Source organism: Dermacentor albipictus, chromosome 3 (genome assembly GCF_038994185.2).
Source record: "Dermacentor albipictus isolate Rhodes 1998 colony chromosome 3, USDA_Dalb.pri_finalv2, whole genome shotgun sequence".
Lineage (NCBI taxonomy): Eukaryota > Metazoa > Arthropoda > Arachnida > Ixodida > Ixodidae > Dermacentor > Dermacentor albipictus.
Genome location: NC_091823.1, coordinates 31,647,781 through 31,669,974, shown reverse-complemented (window position 1 = coordinate 31,669,974; position 22,194 = coordinate 31,647,781). Strand labels below are relative to the sequence as shown.

The 22,194-nt window shown below is 45.1% G+C and overlaps 1 protein-coding gene across 6 annotated transcripts in view; it reads left to right on the top strand.

Moving 5' to 3' along the window:
* Klp64D (kinesin-like protein 64D) overlaps nucleotides 1–22,194 on the top strand; it is a 71,072-nt gene that overhangs the window by 25,999 nt on the left and 22,879 nt on the right. For 3 of the 6 annotated variants that reach the window (XM_070535346.1, XM_070535348.1, XM_070535347.1), the window contains exons 13-16: nucleotides 10,702–10,938; nucleotides 13,049–13,171; nucleotides 15,150–15,277; nucleotides 16,261–16,349. In XM_070535346.1, coding sequence (XP_070391447.1) covers nucleotides 10,702–10,938; nucleotides 13,049–13,171; nucleotides 15,150–15,277; nucleotides 16,261–16,303 — 531 coding nt within the window. In that variant the 3' untranslated portion in view covers nucleotides 16,304–16,349. The other 3 variants (XM_065433650.2, XM_070535349.1, XM_065433642.2) reach the window with 2 other exon arrangements.

Genomic DNA, 22,194 nt, shown 5'->3' with positions numbered 1-22,194 from the left:
CCTGTGTGAGCGGCGCGCACTCTCATAACTTAGCCGTCACGCATTTTACGCCGACCTGTCAGGCAGCGAGCTCCACCGCCGCAATCCCGTAGATCACGAGGCGCCCCGCATGGTACTTTGCTCCCCGCAAGAGACCCTTGTGTAAACACGAGGAAAGACTCATCGCACCGATGCTCCGCCATGGTTTCTGGAACTGTAAGAAGAGACCCACGAGTAGACACGGGGGTTCGAGCGAGGCGAGAGAGAAGAGCCGGGGGTCATCCGAGCACGAGGGACGGCACGGGGAGACGCACGAGAGACGCGGCCGAGGAAGGCAGCAACACGCTTCACGCCGACGCTCTGCAGATAATAAACAGTTTGCATTTGAGAAAGAATCCAGCCTTTTTTTCATTTTGCTGTCATGGCGCAGTCGACAGGATCTGCAGACGCGTCTTTCCCGAACGAAGAACGAGCGGCCACCACGGAGCCCAGCAGAACGCCATCGGTGAGCTCGGAGTCAACATTCATCTATTCACCGATGAACTCAACTGTCCGCGAAGTTCTGAGCGCCTTGAAAAAGCAACAGCTCATTGACGAGCTGAGAATCCGTGGACTTCCGTGCAGCGGCCGCAAGGACGATCTCGTGACCCGTCTCCAAGACGACAACACTCGCCTCCAGACCGAAGCTGACGGCGACGATCACGGAAAGGCGGACTCCAAGGCGCCGGCTACGATCGAGAGTCTGCGTGCCGAGGTTGACCAACTGCGACGGCTTCTAACCCAGCAACGCGGGTCACACGCTACGAGTGACACAACGGCGGCACCGAAGCCAACGCAGGCGCAAGCTGGGGGCGAAACGGGCTCCCAACGTTTCGACGGGATCCAAGCCCCCGCTATGGCAGCGAACCAACGGCCTGCAGAAGTCAACCGTGGAGCACCTCCACAGCCTTCGCCGGAGAACACCACCGCCACAGCTCCAGAAGGTACGCCAAGCATGACTGAAATCGTGGCCATGTTCGCACGCGCGCAGCTGCAGATGACGGAAGCGTTGTCGAGAATGTCCGCGCCAGCTCCGCCCGTGCTGATTCAGTCTACGAACGATACCGCGTCCGCCATCCCCGAGTACGACGGTGATGTACAACGAAATGTCCAAACGTGGATTACGCAGGTGGAACGCATTGCTGCGCTGGCCCACTGGTCCCCATCACTGACGCTCGCGACGGCAGCAACCCGGCTGCAAGGTGCCGCAAAGGACTGGCACAGTTCTTACGGTATGGCTTGCGAAACGTGGGACCTTTGGAAGGAAGCACTTGCCTCTCGTTTCGACCGGAAGCTCACAATGCAAGAGTTCTTGGACCTCCAAGCTTCACGAAAACTGCGCAATTCGGAGACCCTAGTGGAATACATGTACTCTAAGAACGCTCTACTGGACAAGTCTCCGTACCCGCTTGCGAATGAAGAGAGAATTTCGCTGATACTCAGCGGGATCGAAGACGACACCTGGGCGAATCCTCTCGCTGCACAGCCCTGCAGCAGCGTCATTGATTTGATAGACCGCGCAGTGCTGCTCGACACCAGGCGGCGCAAAGCAATAACGACGCAAACAGCGCAGTTCCGACAATCTCAAGCTGGACAACAGAGTCAACGAAACCAAACGAGGAACAGCTACGAGAACAGAGCGGCAGCTGACGACGGACGCCCCGGAACGAGCGATCAGTCAATGTGGCGCGAACACCGAGAACCAGTTCGAGCTGCGCGAGCACGAGCCTGCTTTAACTGCGGCTACATGGGACATTTGTCGAGGGAGTGCACCAGACCCAAGACGGAGGCCACAATCCACGCGGAACGACGCCGAGAAGCCAGATATGACGCAGGCAATGCCGGCACATCCTCCAGGCAAGCGAACTGCTTCCTGCAATCGACGGGCGGCACCCTACCCATCGTGAACGGCTTCGTTGAGAACCGGCCGGTCAGAGTCTGCATAGACAGCGGCTCCAACGTCTCCGTCCTCGACGAGAGCTCCGTGGGCCCTGAGGTTCATCCCCGACCCTGGACGTCTCCCGAAACGATAGAAGTGCTCGACCGGTGCATCAGACCGGCGAGAGTGGCGACTCTGAACGTGACCATCGGAACATCGACCGTGCGACTCGAGGAGGTGGTGATCGCGCCCTTGCCAGGTGCCATGGATCTGATTCTTGGTTCGGACTGGCGCCGCGCTGCGAATGTTGACGTCACGTTCCACCCCACTAACGACGTCACCCTCGTCCCCGTTCAGCCATCGGTGAGTGAGCCGTCGGGTCACGCACCAAGCGCACACAGTGCGCATCGCGTCGGAGAGACCCTAATAACAGCCTTTAGCAATCGCAAGGTCCTAGACGAACTACCGGCGAGCGATATCGGCTTCGTACAGCTAAAGACAAAGGACCCCGGTCCTGACGAAGATTACACCAATCAGATCGAAGAGGCAGTATCCAAAATGTCCCGCGACGCGAACGCCGACGAACGAGATGAGCTGCGCTCAGTTCTTCATCGTCACCATAAAACGTTCACCCCGAGGAAGGACGCGCTGGGGCTCTGCGCTCACGATGAGCACAGCATCGATCTCAGGGACGATATTCCCGTCGCCTCAAAGACATACAGATCCTATCCCGCTGACCGCCAGTTTCAAGAGAGCGATCCCGAATGCCAAAAGTTCCGGGCGGAAGCAGGAACTGTTAACTCCATCTACGAAGTGGAAGACGACATCGTGGTGAGAAGATCGATCGAGGGCGGACGAGCTTGCAAAAGGGTGGTGGTTCCTGCGGTGCTCCGAAGCAGCGTAATGACAGTATTTCATGACAACCACGGACACCTTGGAAGCGAGAAGACGAAAGTCTTGGTCCAGCGGAAGTATAGGTGGCCATCTAAAGTAAAGGACATCCGCCGCTACATCCAGTCATGCCACACGTGCCAGATGATTAACTCACGAACGACACGAGCTGAAGAGTGCCTCAGCACCAGAGAAGTTCCAAACGAGCCCAATGCTGTCATCTCTCTCGATCACATGGGTCCCCTGGGTGGAGGCGAAGGTTATATCCTCGTATGCATCGACCACGCTACAAGGTACATGGACGCGGCAGCAGTGCCAAGCACATCTTCAAAATACTACCTGGCATTTCTTACGAACCGGTGGATTCCGCGATTCGCAGTTCCAAACATCATCCTCACGGATCAAACGAAGGGCTTTGTGAACAAACGAACAGCGCAAGTTCACAACAGGCTTGGAATCCACCACATAAACTCTCCTCCGTACATTAGATGTCAGATACGAAGGGCCGTTCGAAATAACGGCACTGACAGGTCCCAACATGGCTGTTATAAGCAGGGCTACCCCCATCCCCGGAAGATCAAACGAAAAAACTGTAAACGTCGAACAGCTGAGGAAGTACAAAGAACGCGCCTTGGACACCGAGGAATTGACATCGACGGACACGTGCGCCTGAGGACAGTCGCAAATGTTGGGTAGGCCGTGTGAGCGGCGCGCACTCTCATAACTTAGCCGTCACGCATTTTACGCCGACCTGTCAGGCAGCGAGCTCCACCGCCGCAATCCCGTAGATCACGAGGCGCCCCGCATGGTACTTTGCTCCCCGCAAGAGACCCTTGTGTAAACACGAGGAAAGACTCATCGCACCGATGCTCCGCCATGGTTTCTGGAACTGTAAGAAGAGACCCACGAGTAGACACGGGGGTTCGAGCGAGGCGAGAGAGAAGAGCCGGGGGTCATCCGAGCACGAGGGACGGCACGGGGAGACGCACGAGAGACGCGGCCGAGGAAGGCAGCAACACGCTTCACGCCGACGCTCTGCAGATAATAAACAGTTTGCATTTGAGAAAGAATCCAGCCTTTTTTTCATTTTGCTGTCACCTGCAAATGCCTCATTGACACTTTGATAATTAGGACAGTGCTTCTGGAACAAGATAATTAATTGCAACTGCCGAAATAAATTTCAGGGACGGAAGAATTACTGGCGGCTACTGCACTGTACTGGGAGCAATATGCACTAGGTTTTCTTCAAGTAACACAACTGCTCTTTTTTAAAGTCTTGGTGCATGATAAATGGGGCACCCTGTATAATTCACTCGGTAACTAAAATGAGGCCAAGTCGGATTCACTCAAAATCAGAATCAACAGAACTCATGCACAGGAGAGCTTATACTCGGACTCACAGAAAAAGAAAAAGAAATTAATAAAAAATAACAGAGAAAGGGTGAAGTTTTGCCGGAAAAGGAAAACAGTATTAGTGATAGCCAAGTATACGACAATTACGCGAAGCTAGATTACACCACCGAGAGACGCCAGATTCTTGGTAGTGGGAGAGGACTCAGGCTGTGAAATTGAACTGTCTCTTACTATGAGGTCTTGTAAATTCTCATATAAAGTTGTCACTTCAGTGAACAATTACCTTTCCCATACCCCCTATGTAGGGTAGCAAACCAGGTGCTCATTTGGTTGACCTCCCGGCCTTTCCTGGCCTTCCTTTCTTTCTCTCTCCGAGCTCACACGAAGTTTATTCAAGTGCAAGATATATATATATATTAAATGGGGTTTGGAAAGCTGATCGCCCCCCCCCCCCTCCCTCGTTTCGAAGTAATGAAAACCTTCCGGCTATGTATGCAACCATGGGCGCTATAATTTAAAACTATCCCAAACTTTTCTATTCCAATTTTGCAATCAGCCCTCCACAATCGGTCAAAAAATTTGCGAGTCACCACCCACAGCACCTGTTAGTCACGTGACGTCACGAAAACCGCGAAAATGCCCCATGTGATGTATGTGTCCACTGATTATTCATGAGTAGTTCGAACAAAAGAAAAATAATAATTTCTGATTTGGCGCCTTTTGACCGCATCACATATTAAATATATGCGCCTTTTGACCGCATCATTTGACCAATTTATATATGTCAAACGTTTTCGGGCTGCACCGACTTTACCTGTCTGTCACGCGACGTCACAAAACTATGAAACCTCACCATGTCAAAGTGACATGTATGCGTTAAAGATGCATTAACATGCCGAAGAAAACTGAAAGTTTTTCTGAATAGCTGGAGGCTGACCCTTTCCAAAAGGAATAAAAGATGGCTGTTCGCCGATTACTGTGGCACAGGCTACTAGGAGCTGCCGGGGAGCATGGATTTATTTGTGCATAATATAATATTTTGCGTGGCAGGATAACATTTTTACGACCTTTTGGCACATATACGACATCGCTCTGCCAACTCTACTTTGCTGAGGATCCGTTTTAACAGCATTTTTAGCCTTCCGTTGAACGCCGCTGCTATTTTTGACCAACCACCCCAAGCTAAGTAGGGGGAAGTGCACCAATTGCAGACGCTGGCACCACCCTCCTCATCCGGCTATTTACTTTCACTGCGCTGGCTCGGCCCCATCGAAACCCTCTCCATTTGAGCGTGCACCTTGCCACTTCTCAGCCAATTAGATAAAAAAACCTGCACAATGTAGGCAATGCTATTTCCTTTGAAAGCAAAAGAAAGTGACATCATAAACAAGAAGCGTGTTTGATTGGGCTTTTCAAACAATGCTGTGGGTCACCACCCGATGCTTGTGTCGGTGGTTATGGAAATTTGACATCGGGAGACTGGAACAGATAAAAACAGATTGTAACAGCTTGACATTATAGGGCCCCTTATGTTCTACAGCAAAGCACTGTAGGGTGCCAAGTTGCTCCATGGTAGGGCCTTGGTTGGAAGATTGAATTTAATATGTGATTGTATGCAATCTCCTTACTGAAGAAACATGACTTTATTCTCCAGATTGCTGCATACCATCCAAAAAGTGAAGTCAAATGTGACAAAGTTGGTCTTGGTTATGGAATTGGCTGTGGAATGGCTGCCTCATGTTTACTGCAGTAACTGTTATTGGCTCTTCCCTTGCTTGAATAGGCATAGCAGGTGTAGAATGTTTGTTTAAGCGCCCCTCACCGGGTCTGGCCATATTGAGCTGACAAGCGCAGAGCATACATTGCACGATAACGATCGTATCTGCAAGGTATTGCGTCGCTGTGCACCATGGAAAGATCTGAAATTTCAAACCGAACGCAGTTTTCCTTTCTTGCGGCCACCGTGCTTCAAGCCAGAGGATGACATACACATGTAGCTGCGCCTACGTACTAGTGTCTGCAGTGTGACGTCGCTCGTGGTAACACGTGGCTTCGAGAATTATTCAAGACAGCATCTGTTATCGGTGTGATCCGTTGCTTGGATTGATGAAGTGAAGTTTAGAGAAATAATAAAACATACAAACGGAATGTTTGCATATTTTTTGTTTTACTTCGCACCGAAGCAAGAGATGTACTTCTGCTTTGTCTGCTTGTTCCCACAGTCGTGCGGTCATATGCGCAGGTACTGAAACTATGCCATTTTCTACCATGCTCCAGCGTGTGATCATTCTCTGCGATTCGCTTGTTCTGCCTGAGTATTCATGTAGCACTGAATTATACCGCTAATCATGTGTCCTTGTGCACAGCACACAAAATCATGTGCTGCATGAGACGTTAACAGCTCGCCCACAACGCCACCAGCGAAAGTGCACATCGCCCTTAATTCTGATGAATGCGCCAAAGCCGTTGCCGGTGTTGCCGAAATTTGGAGCGAGCTGTCAGAATTTTGTGAAGCTGTTGACGAATCAATGGTGGACGAGTTTGGGAGTGCAAATGATGATGTCGCGACCATGGGAGAGCCTGAAAATGAAGACTGCATTGCTGACATCATACCGAGCACGAGTGAAAGTGGGCACAATGAGGAAAGCAACTATGGTCCTTTGCCCATAGATTGGTGCGTTTGCACAAATCCGGTGCTTCTGTGCGAATGCGGAAGGTTGTTGCTTCAGCTGCTCCGACTCAAACAATGTGGAGAAGTGTGTGCGTCGCTGTCAGCGAAGTTGCTCAAGCAGAAGAAAAAGCAGGACTATTTCATGCGAAACAGCTAGTTTCATCAATAAAGTGATTTTATAAATGGTATGTGCTTTTATGGCATCCATTTATTTAGCTGGCTTATATCGAATTATGCTCTATATCGAACTGATAGGCGTTTTTCTGTGAGTTCGATATTGCCGAGTTCAACTGCAGCGAAAGTTCAGTTTCTTTTTGGACACACGTCGTATCTTCCTCCAGCAACAAACACCAATAAATTGCTCAAGTGAGTTGATTATATCACGAGTATCATGTAAAAGGAAATATAGGTACATTCCTTTTCGTATTCTGCAAGCAGCTGTAAGCCTCAATTAGCTTTACTTCAAATTACCACCACTTAAAATAAACACGTGCAGAACCACCTAATTTTGAGAAGCAGTTAAAGAAGCAAATGGTGCTGGTAGAATCTAAACTGCAGTGTTAAGTGCTCATGTTACTGCCGAGCATTTCTGTGAAGAAACGCAAAAACTCGATATTATATCATGAACTACTCGTCGTCAGCAAATCTATTTTAGCAGATTAACATCAAGGTAACTGTTGTAAAAGTCATATATAGCCAGCGTTTGTGACATACTTGTCGCACCGTGGCAGGTATGGTATTATAACTAGATTCTTATATGCTATGTTTTTGCTGTTGTCTATCTGCTTATGAAAAACCGGCAATGGGCTGGTCTGCGCTCCTTCGGCTGATGCTGTAGCATTGCCTTTGAGAACTGCACTGTCATCTAAGAAATAAGCTCTTTGAATAAATTTTCGCAAATGAAGACGTCTTAAAAATATATTTGCACCGACCGCCATAAGTATATAAGCAGAGGGAACGAGAGCCAACAAAGGAAAACACTGCAGAAGGCATCCAGACACCGCTTGAACTGCAGCAGACGACAGGTGCGACTCCGTGCCCTGATGTCACCCCTCTAGTTCGTTCTCGGGACTGATATCAGTGTTAGGCTGAAAAGAAGAAAAAAATGCCTACACATTACAAAAAAAAAGAAAGAAATACAGCCCTGCACGAATTCATAGTGCATTAGTCAGAATGATAGCTTTGATGTGTCATCAGATTGTTCTGAATTATTATGAATTTTTTACGCTCTAAAAGCAGTTTACACTCTTCAGGGCATATCTTTGTCCACCAACAATAATTATCTGTTCTTGCTTGCATTTTTTTTTCTTGAAAACTTTTTGCTCACTACTTGTTTGTCGAGAATGCTATGTCACACTGATAACGCACAGTGCATTTGTGACATGAAAGTACCAAGCACACAGTGTTAAGGAAAGGAAATAAATGCAAGATAGATGTAGATTATTGTTGTTGGAGAAAGATACGCCTTAAAGCATGCAAACTGTTTTCAGAGTGTAGTAAACCTACGAGAACGTTATGATAATCTTATGGTTAACCTCTGCGAACCTTGCGACACACTGCATCTATATGCCGAACAGGGTGTTGTGCACGAACTTCCCAGGGCACAGGGCAGGGGGTATTTCTGCAAGTGTCCACCTAGCGGGCATGGCCATTTCATCTGCTGCTGGAGTGCTGGTTGGCTGAGCTGGGGTATGCATCAGAAGGAGTCAGGTGCCTCCAGCCATTCAGCACTTCAGCAGCAGAAGAAATGGACACTTACAGAATTCCCAGTCTTCTTTCCTTTAAGCATCTAGTGACATCAACCATGTATGCCAACTACTACAACATAATTTCAAGCATGGGCTTGGTGCATATTGTTATGTAGGAAGACGCAGACAAAAAGCTATGTACAGGGTCGTCCACTCTTAGTTAGAATGCCGCTCCGTGCTGCCGGCGCTCCGCGGGGCGCCTCTGTCGGGCGCCGGAGAAACTATTGCGCAGGTGCAGTGAGAGCCGCAGGCGGGGCTTCGCGCGTCGTCTGCTACAGTTCGCCCTGTATTGTGGCGAAGTGGACTTAAATATGCACTGCCTCCGCAGAACGCCGATGGGAGAAACGTTTCTGAATAAACAAAAGACTACTGAGAAGCCTATCAGCTGCTTTTATCCCGTTGGAGCAACCGTAGCAAAGTTTCCTGCGTGCCTGGTGAGGTTGAAACACACAAATAAGCTTACAGGGGAGAAAATGCGTGCCGCCTAATATTCGAAGCTTTATACTACTGCTGCAGCACTACGATCCGCCAATATCTTTAATTTTTGGCGTCTTGCTGAATAGCTGGTAATAAGTTTTAGCAGACGACTGCTGTTGTCTGCTGAAATCTCGGCGCAACGAAAATTAATCGGAGCAGAGTAGTATTAGTGGAGGTGGAGCTACATTTTCAGCCTCCTATTTTACCTTCCCACAGATACAGGTAGACGGCCAGGTAGCATCATCAGCGTTTGAAAACAATCCCTAAGGTTTACCACGACCTCAGTCTTCAGCTTTGCACGGCTTTAAGTAGTTGCTGAGAGGATATTTGTGAAGGCGATAGCGTTTAATTGTTCCTACTAGCGTCCGTCCGTTACATTTTAGGTCACGTGACCTTGATATTCCACCTCAACTATTACTATTCTGCTCCGATTAATTTTCGTTGCGCCGACATTTCAGCAGCCAAGAGCAGTCGTCTGCTAAAACTTATTACCAGCTATTCAGCAAGACGCCAAAAATTAAAAATATTGGCGGATCGTAGTGCTGCAGCAGTAGTATAAAGCTTCGAATATTAGGCGGCATGCATTTTCTCCCCTGTAAGCTTATTTGTGTGTTTCAACCTCACCAGGCACGCAGGAAACTTTGCTACGGTTGCTCCAACGGGATAAAAGCAGCTGATAGGCTTCTCAGCAGTCTTTTGTTTATTCAGAAACGTTTCTCCCATCGGCGTTCTGCGGAGGCAGTGCAAATTTGAAGTCCACTTCACTGCAATACAGGGCGCACTGTAGCAGACGACGCGCGAAGCCCCGCCTGCGGCTCTCACTGCACCTGCGCAATAGTTTCTCCGGCGCCCGACAGAGGCGCCCCGCGGAGCGCCGGCAGCACGGAGCGGCATTCTAACTAAGAGTGGACGACCCTGTACAAGTATATTTACAAGAAAATACGCTGCGCTTGGCCAAGAGGCAACAGCCCGCGCTAGCTTCTAATCGTTGTCGTCGTATTCTTACTGCTCGGCTTTTCGTCATTGGAAATACTATCCCGTAGCAATATGTTTCCTACAGAATACTGTATGGTATTCTGTGAAACTTATATTAGAGGAATTCATATGGATTTACCTTTAAGCTTCAGTTGTGGTGCTCATCTTGGGTGGATGACAATTTCTTCCTTTCATGAGATTCCCTCCACTTTCAGGTTCTTCTAGAACTGATTTGCCATATTCAGTGTCCCTGGCCTTAAAGCTGTCTATTAATTCAGCCTTGCTCTGCAGTCAGCTAGCCTCCTGGTTAGATCAGATTGTAGAGCAACTGTCTTGAATAGGCGTCGCCCTGGATATGCGTTATCCTATATAGGCCTGGGTTTAGTTTCTTGACCTGGGTAAATACTTATTTAATTATTAAACCTTCTTTTTGAGAAACCGTATGGTTTCTTTGTGGCTTTGCTTTACTTTTAGATGAATAACTAGTCATCCCTTTCGTGAAACTTCCCCCACTTTGTGGATTTCCACCAAATTGCATGACACGTAATGATTAATTATGCTGCCATGTCTTTATCTAATGTGGCATCTGCAGATTGACTTAGAACTGACAGGATTTTAAAAATTCTGTATGGCGATGACTGTTCAGTGGCACCAGCATTAACTTAGAGTGCACTCAATCTGGTGTGTAGGCTGAGCGGCTGGATATGGAGGAGCGATACTCCACTCTGCAAGAGGAGGCAGCGGGCAAGACACGTAAGTTGAAGAAGGTCTGGGCTATGCTGATGAGCGCAAAGGCAGAGATGGCCGACCTGCGTCAGGAGCACCAGCGTGAGACCGAGGGGCTGCTCGAGAATGTGCGCCAGCTTAGTCGGGAACTGCGGCTCAACATGCTCCTCATAGATGCCTTCATACCGCCAGAGTACCAGGTTGGTCTGCTTGCTAGAGATTCATTATGTATCGCTTTGGTGAAAATACTATTGTAACAGTGTCCTGTGTTAAAAGAAGATTCTGTGCTTACCGTTGCTTTGTTTCCACCCAGATTTCACAAGATTCCATCTTATAATCTGCATCATTCAATATATGACGTTACATAAGGACCTATGATGTCACATTTAATCAGAGAAACAGAACCATGCCTATGAATTGATTGACTATATGGAGATGGAATAAAAATTAAATAAGGGAATGGAAAATAAGAGGTGGGGTTAACTGAAGGTTAACCCACCTCCTACCTTCTTCTTGGTTCCAGTCTACCTCCTATCAGTCAGTTCCTATCTGTGTCTTGGTTCCACAAACAAATTCTGTGTCACAGTTGGGTGAGCACTGAACAATAAGAACTATGTCATGTTCTTATGTTTTATTTATATTACCCTCAGTGTCCTATGGTTTTAAAGAGGGCACTGGTAACAAAACAACAAAATAAAACAGGTACAGTGACTTAGCTTAAGGACTTCAGTCCCTTCAGACTTAAGGACATCAGTCCGTGATCTGATGTTAACCAACATTTTATGAAAAAAGTTTGTTATCATGGCTACGGTACTCTGTGGAAAAGTATTTTCATTCCGTGTTTTGCACGAAGAATGAAGGACTGAAAGATTCGTATCGCATAAATCGACTTTTCTTTATTGCGATAGTCAATGCAGTTTGAAGTGCACTGCAGCCACAGTGTGAAGTCGTCATGAAGTGTAGTATGATTAAAGCTTTTATGAAAGGGGGGAAGGAGGGGGGGGCAAGAGAGAGGCAACCTTATGATGAGTAGCTAGCGGGACAAATGCTTGGTTACCTTTCATTGATGTTATACTCACAGTTTAGTTATACCGTATTTACTCAATTTACCGTATTTCTCAATTTACTTTACCGTATTTACCGTATTTACTTTAATCAAGAAGTGTTTCTCGTTTGATCGCATAATGATGGCACCCTGAACTTGCTGCCGTAACATAGGAGAGGCATGGTATTACCTGGCGCGCGACACGGCATCTGGCGTGCTGGAATGGCAGCCGAATCAGGTGTTTCGCCATGCCATAGTGCTAAATCACATGCCCGACCCGCGACAAAAGTAGGGGACACGCGGTACAATTTGGCGTCCTATAGGGCGTCCGACGTGCCGGAGCCGAAGCAATCTGCCGCACCATAGCACCGGATTGAACGCCTGTGCACATTAGACATCCATTCCGGCACTACGGCATGGCAGTTATTTTCATCTATTTTTTTTTTCCACAGCCACCTGCGGAAAAAAAAAAATTACTGAAAATTTTACCCCAAATAATAAACGCACTTACTAACTTTGCACAAATTTTTCAGAAAGAAAAGTGTGATCATTATGCAAGTAAATACGGTAGTTCAGAAGGATGAAGCAAACATAATTATTTTGTGCTAAACTTTATGAAGTTTGGTGCAGTCTTTTTATGCTTGACATTTAGCATGGTGTTGCCACCATTGTTTTGACTTATGTCTTATGTCTTGGCTAACTTGGACGATAGTTCATTAGTGCAGTTGATACAAGCTGGACTTGCATGACATCAGGGACACTGTTTACATGCGTACTTGTGTGTTTTTCTAATTGAACAATGTCATTTGTGGACTCGGCTGGACTTGTTATGTTTGTGTGATGAAACATTAAAGTGTGTATTGATGTTTGGAGTTATTTATAGGCTGCACTTTGTGTCTTATCAGGAAAGGGACATAAATAACATTTATTTGAAAGGAAAATATCTGATCAGAGTGTCTACCGAAATCTTAAGTTGGGGGGGGGGGGCAGTTATAGTACATTCTTTCTGAGAATGTCACATCATTGGTGTAAATAATGAGATATGCTCAGGCTTAATTTGTGTTGTAGGAAGTGTAATGGCTGCTTGCTTGTCTTTTTTTTATCTTTCTAGGTTTTATTTAGATAGTGCTATTTCCTGTCTAATGTTTCTACTGCAAACCGAATGAAATATTCTGCCTGAGTTCACAATTTACTTGCTTTTAGTCTCAAGTTCTCTGTTTAACAGTTTAACAATGAGTTCTTGGTGCAATTTTTCAACAACACAGGAGCTCCTAGAGAGGTGTGTCCAGTGGAACGAAGACACCGGAGAGTGGCAGCTGAAGTGCATTGCCTACACAGGAAACAACATGTGCAAACAGAGTTCTCCTGATGTTGGCAATCTTCATGAGGTCAGTGTCTCCTTTTGCCTAGTGTTGGGAACATGCTCACGTGATGGTATTGTGGTGATGTGCTTAAACTTTTGTAACACGCTGGTTGCCACAATTAATCACAATTTCATAACTTTCAGCACACTTTCTCCGCTCAATTGACCCCATCTTAAAATCGAGACTTTCACATCAGCTTTCTGCTTACCTTGAGGCGATGTATTGATTTTGTCTGAATGCCACATTCTTGGACTGACTGCAAACCTTTACTGTTACAACTGTGGTGCATCAGATATTGCAGAATGCATTTTGTCACAATGTCCAGACTACAGACACGAGAGGACTTGTTACTTTAGTAAAATGGGTTCTGCTTTACAAGAACCACTGGATCTAGGAAAAATACTAGGTCCTGTGCCTTCTCATTCAAAGCTATATCAATCTTTAAATTTTCTTTTCATATTCCTTCTAAACATTGGCTTAATTCACAAGCCCTGACCTGTTTACATCAACATTATCACCTTTGTCTCAACTGTACATACCATGATCATATATTTTCTTGCTTTTTCATTTTCCTCTCTGGCCCTGATTCTGTTCCTCATATCCTTCCCTATACAGCGTAGAACGTTGGTGTCATTCTGAAATACAGAATTCTCTGTATTTCAGGGTGTGTTGTAAACACTAGTTGTCAATGCCCATTTATTGAAGTCAACACTACTTTACTTCAATGACGAGCTTTCTCTCTTTCGCTAAAGCAAACGTTTTCTTTCTGGAATCAGACAGATTGTGGTGCTGTGATTGGTGGACAGACTGGGATACTGCAGAGGTTACTTTTCTGTGTTAAAAGGACACTAAAGGCAAATATTAAGTCAAGCTAAAATGAAAAATTAGTGCTCGAGATTCTCTGAGGCGTCAATATTATCGCGAACAGAGCCTTAATAATAGAGAAATTGAGGTAAATACAGGACATGGTTAGAGGCTCCCCCGGGACATTCAAGCACTTGCCCAATGGCAAAAGCACTCCCTAGTTGAATTCTGTCACTAGTACTCAGCCGTTCGTTGCAAAAACATCCTCGTATTGTATCATAGGATATCATAAGATGAAATAAAATGCTACTTGCCCAGTTCTATTTCCTATTTTAGAAAAAGAACTCATTGAAATTTCCCATGATAATGACACAGGTGGTTGAAAGGTTTCATTTCTGCTCGACTCCATGCAGCCTACGCTTTCTCATTTCACTAGTTTCGTTATCGCATTAGTGCCACGCTGGTTTTGCTGGCTCGTAAAACTCGCACACACTGCAAGTAGCAGAGAATTCTCTGCTACTTGCAGTGCGTGCGAGTTTCTCGACTTCAACTTCCCATGTGATGTCGCGGGATGCCCGAATGGTCTACGCCACTTGACCAAGAACAGCTGCAGCGGCAAATCCACCACTCTGTCTTGGCTCGGTGGCGCCATCTGGCAGGCGAGGTTTTTCTCGCCGACGGCAGCAAAGGGTGGTGATGGCGTATGCGACGTCACCATTCCCCCAGTTGGGTGGCGGGAGATTTGAATTTCGAAAAAGGCATTAGGACCCTTCAGATGCAGTATATCTACTCAGGCTGCAACAGCCTGAGTAGAAATAGCACATGCACCAGTGGTGGCATGATGCAGACGTGCTTGGTTGGTCATGGTAGCAGTGTGGACGGTCGAGCTCCCTTACACTGGTTCTTGTAGTGTGTAGGATCTGTCTGACTTTTTTTCTCTTTGCACCACGACTGTTTTTCTTTCTCTTAAATGGAGTTCGAAATAACAATTTAAGATCAGTATCCCTCATGAATTGTGTGTATCTGTAGCTGTATTCATATATGCATATCAATATTTTGTGTTTACTACTACTACTACTACTACTCCAGTAGATGGGATTTGTAGTTGCCAATACTTCAACAGTGCAGAACTAAAAGCAGCATTTTACCATTCACTTTGTGGAGTTTTAACTGTCTTTCTGTTTGCATATGGTTACAGAAATCTGAGCTGGATATCTCTCATGTGTACTTGAGCTACTCTCCGGATGGGCTGCAGATGCCTGGCCGGCACCGATCAGGAAGAAAGTCGGCTCGTCCAAAAACCTCTCGTCCGAAGTCTTCTCGCAGGCAAGTTCAACTGTCCCTTTTTGGCAAGTGGCTGCAGCTGTCATGCATTGTGCACAGCCTTTGTGCAAGTTGCCTCTGAGTTTTACAGCTTCACTTTATTTTAGCATAATGTTTGCTTTAACCCATTCACTTTCGCCTGTGCAGCGCTCTGCTGTGCCTGGTGTTTGTTCCACTGCACATTTTCCTGCTTAATTTAGCATGTTCAGCGTTGTAAGAAAAGTGCTGTAAAACCTTCTACAGACGTCACATTTACAAAATGGCCGATTTGATTTGTTTACAAAAGGCTTTTGCATTAGATGCAGTAAAAAAACTACGACATGAGCATAAAAAAAGTTTAATACATGCAGGAATGCATAGTGCACTTTTGCGGTTTTTGTACTCACAACACGTCTTGGACTTCTGAACTTGGCCCTCAAAAACTAAGCACAGCATTGAATGGTTCTGCTTCGCAGTTTTTGGTGGTATGTGCTGAAACAAATAAGCCAATTCGGAAGCCTGTATGCTTTTCTTTTTTAGCCTGGTACTCTGGTTGCAATGGCTACAATAACGGAACGGGAGTCTGGCGAGAAGGAAGCTTTCCATTGATTCACAAACAACTCCTGCTGAAAGTGTAGACAAATATGTCTATTAGTGTGCAAAACCCAGAACACCTACAAAATAGCTTGCAATGTGCTGCTATCTATGAAAAAATGCCAGAAGCTGTTGTTCTTTGAGTGGCCACTGAATAGCCAATTACTCTGAGTTTGGCCTTTGCCGTCATGGCCTGTGGATTGCTGGCTGTGGAAGCGAATGGGTTAACCAGAAGCAGTAGCCTTTGTTGCCATAGTCTGCCTCGTGAAGTCTTTCGTGTCAGTTGATAAGAGTTACGCTCTAATATGATATTGAATGTTTGTCTCAGCTTTTCAGAAGAGAAAAATAATGTTTCATAAATTCAGGATGCCAGGATTCAGAATTTTGAGATTTCTTTTTCTTTATGCTTGCAGGGATCACTGTGGAGTTGCCTCGGGAAGCCTGTCCCAAGCTTAGTTTCAATGGCCACATCGTTTCATATTCATGCCTGTCTCATGCTCAGGCAAGCGCTGCATCACATTGTGCTTACTGAGTTGCTTACTTTGTGCTCATTGAATATCTGGTGGATATTCCACCAGTTGCCATGCTAGTGAAAAAAATCTTTGTGCTTTACTAGATCTTACAACTTGAGGCTGCAGTGCAACAGAGAACAACACAGAAAGAAAGGGCGCTGCCTATCCTTACCTTGCTTGTGTGTGTTATCACACTTTATCATTTTAGCTCAACTGATGACTAAGCCTGATGTTAGGCATGAATGGGGACTATAGCCAAACGTATACCTGTTGCGTACTCCTTGTGGAGCACCAGAGGTATAGAAAGGAACATCAGTACTGGTGCCTACATCTCTCGACACTCTTCAACCATGTGAGTTAGAAACGTTCTTGTGTTGCACAAGTCATGTGCAAGTGCACGTTAAAGAGCCACAGGTGGTCAAAATTAATCCAGAGCCCTTTAGTACAGTGCCCCTCATGGCCTGTTTGTGTATCTTTAGACGTTAAGCCCCCACAATTTACTTTTATTTCAATGCAGCACCTTTGCACCAGCAACTAACTTAATCGAACACAGTGTCCTGGCAATGGTGGCTGTATTTCGCTGGGGGTGGAATGCAAAAATGCCCATGTCCCATGCATTGGAGGCACATTAAGGATCCCCTGGTGGTCAGAATTAATCCAGAGTCCCCCACTATGGCGTGCCTTATAATCAAATCATGGTTTTGGCACTTAAATCGCCAGAGTTTGGTTCAACAGTTTCACGGGATGTCATCGCTAGTGTTGCCATGCTCGTCTACGTCTCCGGTATTACATAAGCGACAATAAATGCACAGAATGCATCTATATGAAAAGGAATGCCAGATTTCTATGTAAAGCCAGTTATTTTTCTGGTTTCTGTGCTGAAATTAAAGAAAAATAGTTCCATAAGGGGAATTCTTCAACACAAGAACTATACACCATTATAGCAGTAAAGGAGGATTGGACTACTATCACATTTACAGGAATCGGTGTTTGGACACAGATTAACTACTTTCTTTCATATTGGGGGCAGAGTGTACACCAGCCTAAGCTCCCTAGTGCCATTGTCATTGCTAAGCTTGCACTGCTCTACCAATATTATGCTGTGGCGTTGTTCAGGAGTAGTATTTCATTACCTCGCATTTTCCAATGTTTTCTGAATGAAGGCCTGTTTGAAGTTATTGTGCCAGGAAAGCATGAATGAGGAAGCATGCGCTGTGCTTGTAATGCTATCATGCCAGAATAAAACCTGAATGGGAAGAAGCAAAGTGGAACATCTCTTAGTGCTTAATTGTACTACTTGAAATTTACAATATCATAAGAAGCCATCAAACACTGACACCAAGGGCAACATAGGGGAAATTACTCATGCTTAATAAATGAAATAAGGAAACGATAAATTAATGGAAATTAAAATGGATGAAAAAACAACTTGCCGCAGGTGGGAACCGAACCCACAACCTTCGCATTTCGCGAAGGTTGTGGGTTACAAGATTACAAATTTACAATGTGTGATTTTGGTGTGACACTGCACCAAAAGTGAAAGTCTGTGAAAACAATTGCACTACTATCACACATACCGCTAAATGTGCAAAGGGAAGCATGCCTTCTGGTTTGTCCTCTCAAAAGGAAATAAATTGTCGTTCACCTGGAAGTAGTACAAAGCCTCAAAGGGAAGCCGTAAGTTTCTCGGAAGGAAAGCTTTGCAGTTACAGAAGAACAGAAAGATCCAACAGAATGTTGGAGCTAAAGGACGTGAAGCTTGTTTGAGTTAACAAGGTAGGAGCAGTAGTGGATGATACTAGCACAGCTTTGTCACCTGTAGCTGTAGCATATAACTTATTTGCCATAGTCAGTTTTCCTTTTCTGTCTGCTTCACAACGCTGAAGGCAATGATGGCTGTTGAAGAAAGAATGTTGGTGAGAGGTGTACGCACAGAGAAGCATGACTAAATACATTTAAGGTTTCATGCTGCAATGGCACATCTATTCAGGAATTAGCCATAGATGGGCACACATCCAGAGACCGAAGTTTTCTGCTAGGCCGGACAGCAGCCAACAGCAAGTTGTCTGTTTGGGCTCATACCTAGTGACCCAAGTTTATGTATATATCCACAGATATATCCACCGAGAAAACGACAACGAATGCCTAACTTCAGAGAAGAGGCAAAGAAAGATTCGCTTTAAGAGAAATAGTCCTCGGACTGGAATGTATTTTTCTTCAATTGCAAAGCTTTTTTTCTGAGAAGCCCAAATGGGTTTCCTTTGTAGCTTTGTACTACAGTGCAGTTCGATGGCAATTCTTACTTTTTATAAAACTTTCCCACCTTTCAGATTTGCATATAACTGATTTGCCGTTGCCAGTTTACCTTCTCATGTTGGTATTGTGTTCTGGCATGGTAGTACGTGCTAGGTAGCTAGTTTACCTGATATTTTTCAGTGTGTGATGTCTACGTAATCCTTACAGAACCTTTTGTTCTGTACGTGGGCAAGCTGAGAATACAAGCCCTGGTATTCAAGTTTACTTAGCTTCAACAGTTGCAACATGAACTTTGTGAAATAAATCATTCAACACTACAGGGCAAAGTGCAATTAATGAATTTATGTATTTGGTTATCGTATGGAAAGAAAAAGAAACAATTATTGTGAAGTTAAGTCATTGTGTAATGATGTAGAATGAGCAGCTTTCATATTTAGTGATATTTACTTATTTATTTATTTATTAAGGTGTGTACATATTTTCTGTGCTACATTTTTATGTATTGTGTGTCTATATAGTTATGAAATTTTTTATGTGCATGATGTGATTGGTTTGGGCCATAGAGTTTCATACAAAAATTACTGGAGAGAACTTTGGCAGGAGTGTCTATGGTAGCTGCAAGCGGGGTGGTTCAGCCAGCATGACAATGATGAGTAGTTCATGGATTTGCTTAAACTTTGTCCTTCATGCTTCAGACGACTTTGTAACTTTCTGTAAACTAATCATTTTCAACAAGGTACTGTGTACAAAATAATTGATTAAGCTTTATTAAAATTGTCCTACAGCAGGATTCAAATGCAGGGCCTCTAGCACAGAAGCCCGATATTGAAACCATTATGCCACGGACGCATGCATCGAAAAGTGGCATATGAATTTCTCACAGGCAAGCCAGTGCCTTGAGACACTTGGATGGATGGATGGATGGATGGATGGATGGATGGATGGATGGATGGAATAACTTTAATGAAAGATCCTGCGAGCTACGGGGCGCAAGGCCCCATAGAGCGAGCTACTCCCACGTTGAGACCGGGAGTTTTTAACGCCCTGGCTGCATTGTGGGCACACTGGACAGCCCAGTGCTGCTCTGCCAGGTCTGTGCTGCGTAATGCTTCTTGTAGCCTGGCGGAGTCTTGATTCTTGTTTGCGTGGGTCTGACCACACGGCCAGAGCAAGTGATGTAAATCTAGTGTGCTAAGGCAATTTTCGCAATATGATGTTCTGTATAGCTCAGGCATGTAGTGATGTAGTCTGTTCTGCATAAGGTACGTGTTGGTTTGAAGCATTCTGAAGGTGAGGGCTTGAGGCCTGGTGAGCTTATTGTGAGGTGTGCTGTATATTCTGCGGTCTAGACAAAAGTGCTTTGTGATCTTGTTTTATGTGGAGAGAGGGTTTCGATTCTCAATGGGATGGTCACGACCAGAACAGGTGGTGTCGCGGAAGGTTAGGTCTCATGCGCTCCTGTGAGCCATCTGATTGAGATTGAGAGGGGCGTCCTCGATCTCTCCGAGGTGTGCCGGGAACCAGCAGATGGTGTGATGCTGCAGTGGTGCAAATGTATTGACTATTTGTAGTGCTTGTCACCTTGACAAACCAAACCGTTGCAATTAGTAATTAATTGTGTATGTTCACAGAGTCTTCTGTGCTCAAAAAAGTATAGATTGCTTCGAAATTTACGACAATGAAGGCAGATATTGTGCAGTTAACAGTCAAGAATGTCTGAATTCACAAGTACAAAGATCAGACAAATTCATGTACTACCCATCATCCCCATGGTCGTGGAATGATTGCAGTGCCAGAGTTCCCTCTAGTAATTATTGTAGGAAACTCTATGGTTTGGGCAGCCCTATAGGCCTCCTTGCAATTCATTTTATATGTGTCAGCACTGGTGAGATGCGCTCTTATGTTCGATGAACTTGAGGTGTTTAAACTTGCTGATGGTGACCATGACAATAAGGCTACAGGGTTTTTGAAAGGTAATTGTGATTAAACTCGTGAAATTGTGGTAGGTTGTGTCATCATCATCACTTTAACTGCAGTGGTGTGCATAATAATGATGCCTTGATGCAGTGATTAGGCAACCAATTAACTTTGGTGTGCAGATTCACATTTTGTCAGGCGGCACACTTAGCTCACTCATAACTTCAATATTGTGGCTTTCTTGTGAAGGTTCATTTGGATGTTTGGCATATTTGACATTCTACCAATGGGCATGTGTCACGGGAGTGGGTGACTAAGATTTCATGCCATCAAAAGCATTCACATGCCCTCTTTATTACAATTACATGTCACATGCCATAGCTGGAACACCCTATACATTGTAGTACCGGCCAGGGAACATAAAGCAGCATTTCACTTTCAACTGACTCCCAAGTCCAATAAGATGGAAAATTTGGGGAGTTGGGTCGTAGTCTGTGGTCTGTGGTCTGCGTCCGAGTCAGCGCTGTATTGTGTTCCCTTCCATCCCTTTTGTCCACATCTGTTGCGCTGTAGCTACCATGATTCCTAAATTGTGAGCAGTTACTTTCATGCATTTACATGCTTACAATGCAGTCTATTTCCTTGTCTCTTTTGTTGCATCAGACCGTTTCTCATGTTGAACTTCGCCAAAGAACAAAAATATATTACCCATTTTGTTTGATGCTGTGCTTCATACGTAATAACACTTGTAAGAAAATTTTTAATGCTCTTCCATTGCCCTTTCAATAATTTCTATTTCAATGCATATAAATGTTAACTTTAGCTTTCTTGGAAGTGTTTGTTTTAAGTTATCAAAACAGCCGCACAGCCACTAAGGTGAATTGCCTGGACATATTACAGTGTGCTAAACTCGCAGACAACTTTCGGTGGCAACAAAGAGAAAAGCTGCAGGGGTGAAATGGGCACAAGCAAGAGCAAGCCTGAAAAAAAATTCCACATTCTCATTCATGTTAGTTAAAGTTGGGGACTAGAAAACATAACGCAGCATAAATACAACAGCACAATAAGATAATGTTAAATTTGACATATTTTTCTGCTTTTCTCTAACAAATGCATTCAGCAAATGCAAAACTGTTGCATGCGATAGCTACAGTGATTCAGTGTCTGTTCCAAGAAACCAAAAGCACTGTCAAACGCTGCCAGAATTATTGGTGCAGTAGGAAATGTGCGGAAGTCCTGCCCCTACAGCTTTCTCTTCACTGCCACAGAAAGTTGTCCGTGAGTATAATTGCAGTATAGTTGTGCGTTCAACAGGAACTTAGTACTATTTCTTCATGTTATTTATTTTTGTTGTGAAGGATGTTGTATGTATATTTTACTATGTTTTTACTGTAAGCTATTTATATTTTGCAAATAAAATGCATCCCTAAACCTCCACATGACATTACATGCACACATTGCCTTGCACGACAGCACATGAGTTTACCTGACACTGAGATGAGGAGGAAGCTTTTAAAAGTTTAAAAAGCTTTTAAAGCTTTTATTTCAGCCTAATAGCTAACCAGGCCGACACAGCATCAGAGGTACACAAGAAATTACAGTCGAGCCCGGTCATAACGAACCTGAGCGTTACGTGGCATCTGTTTGTTATACCCCGAGGTT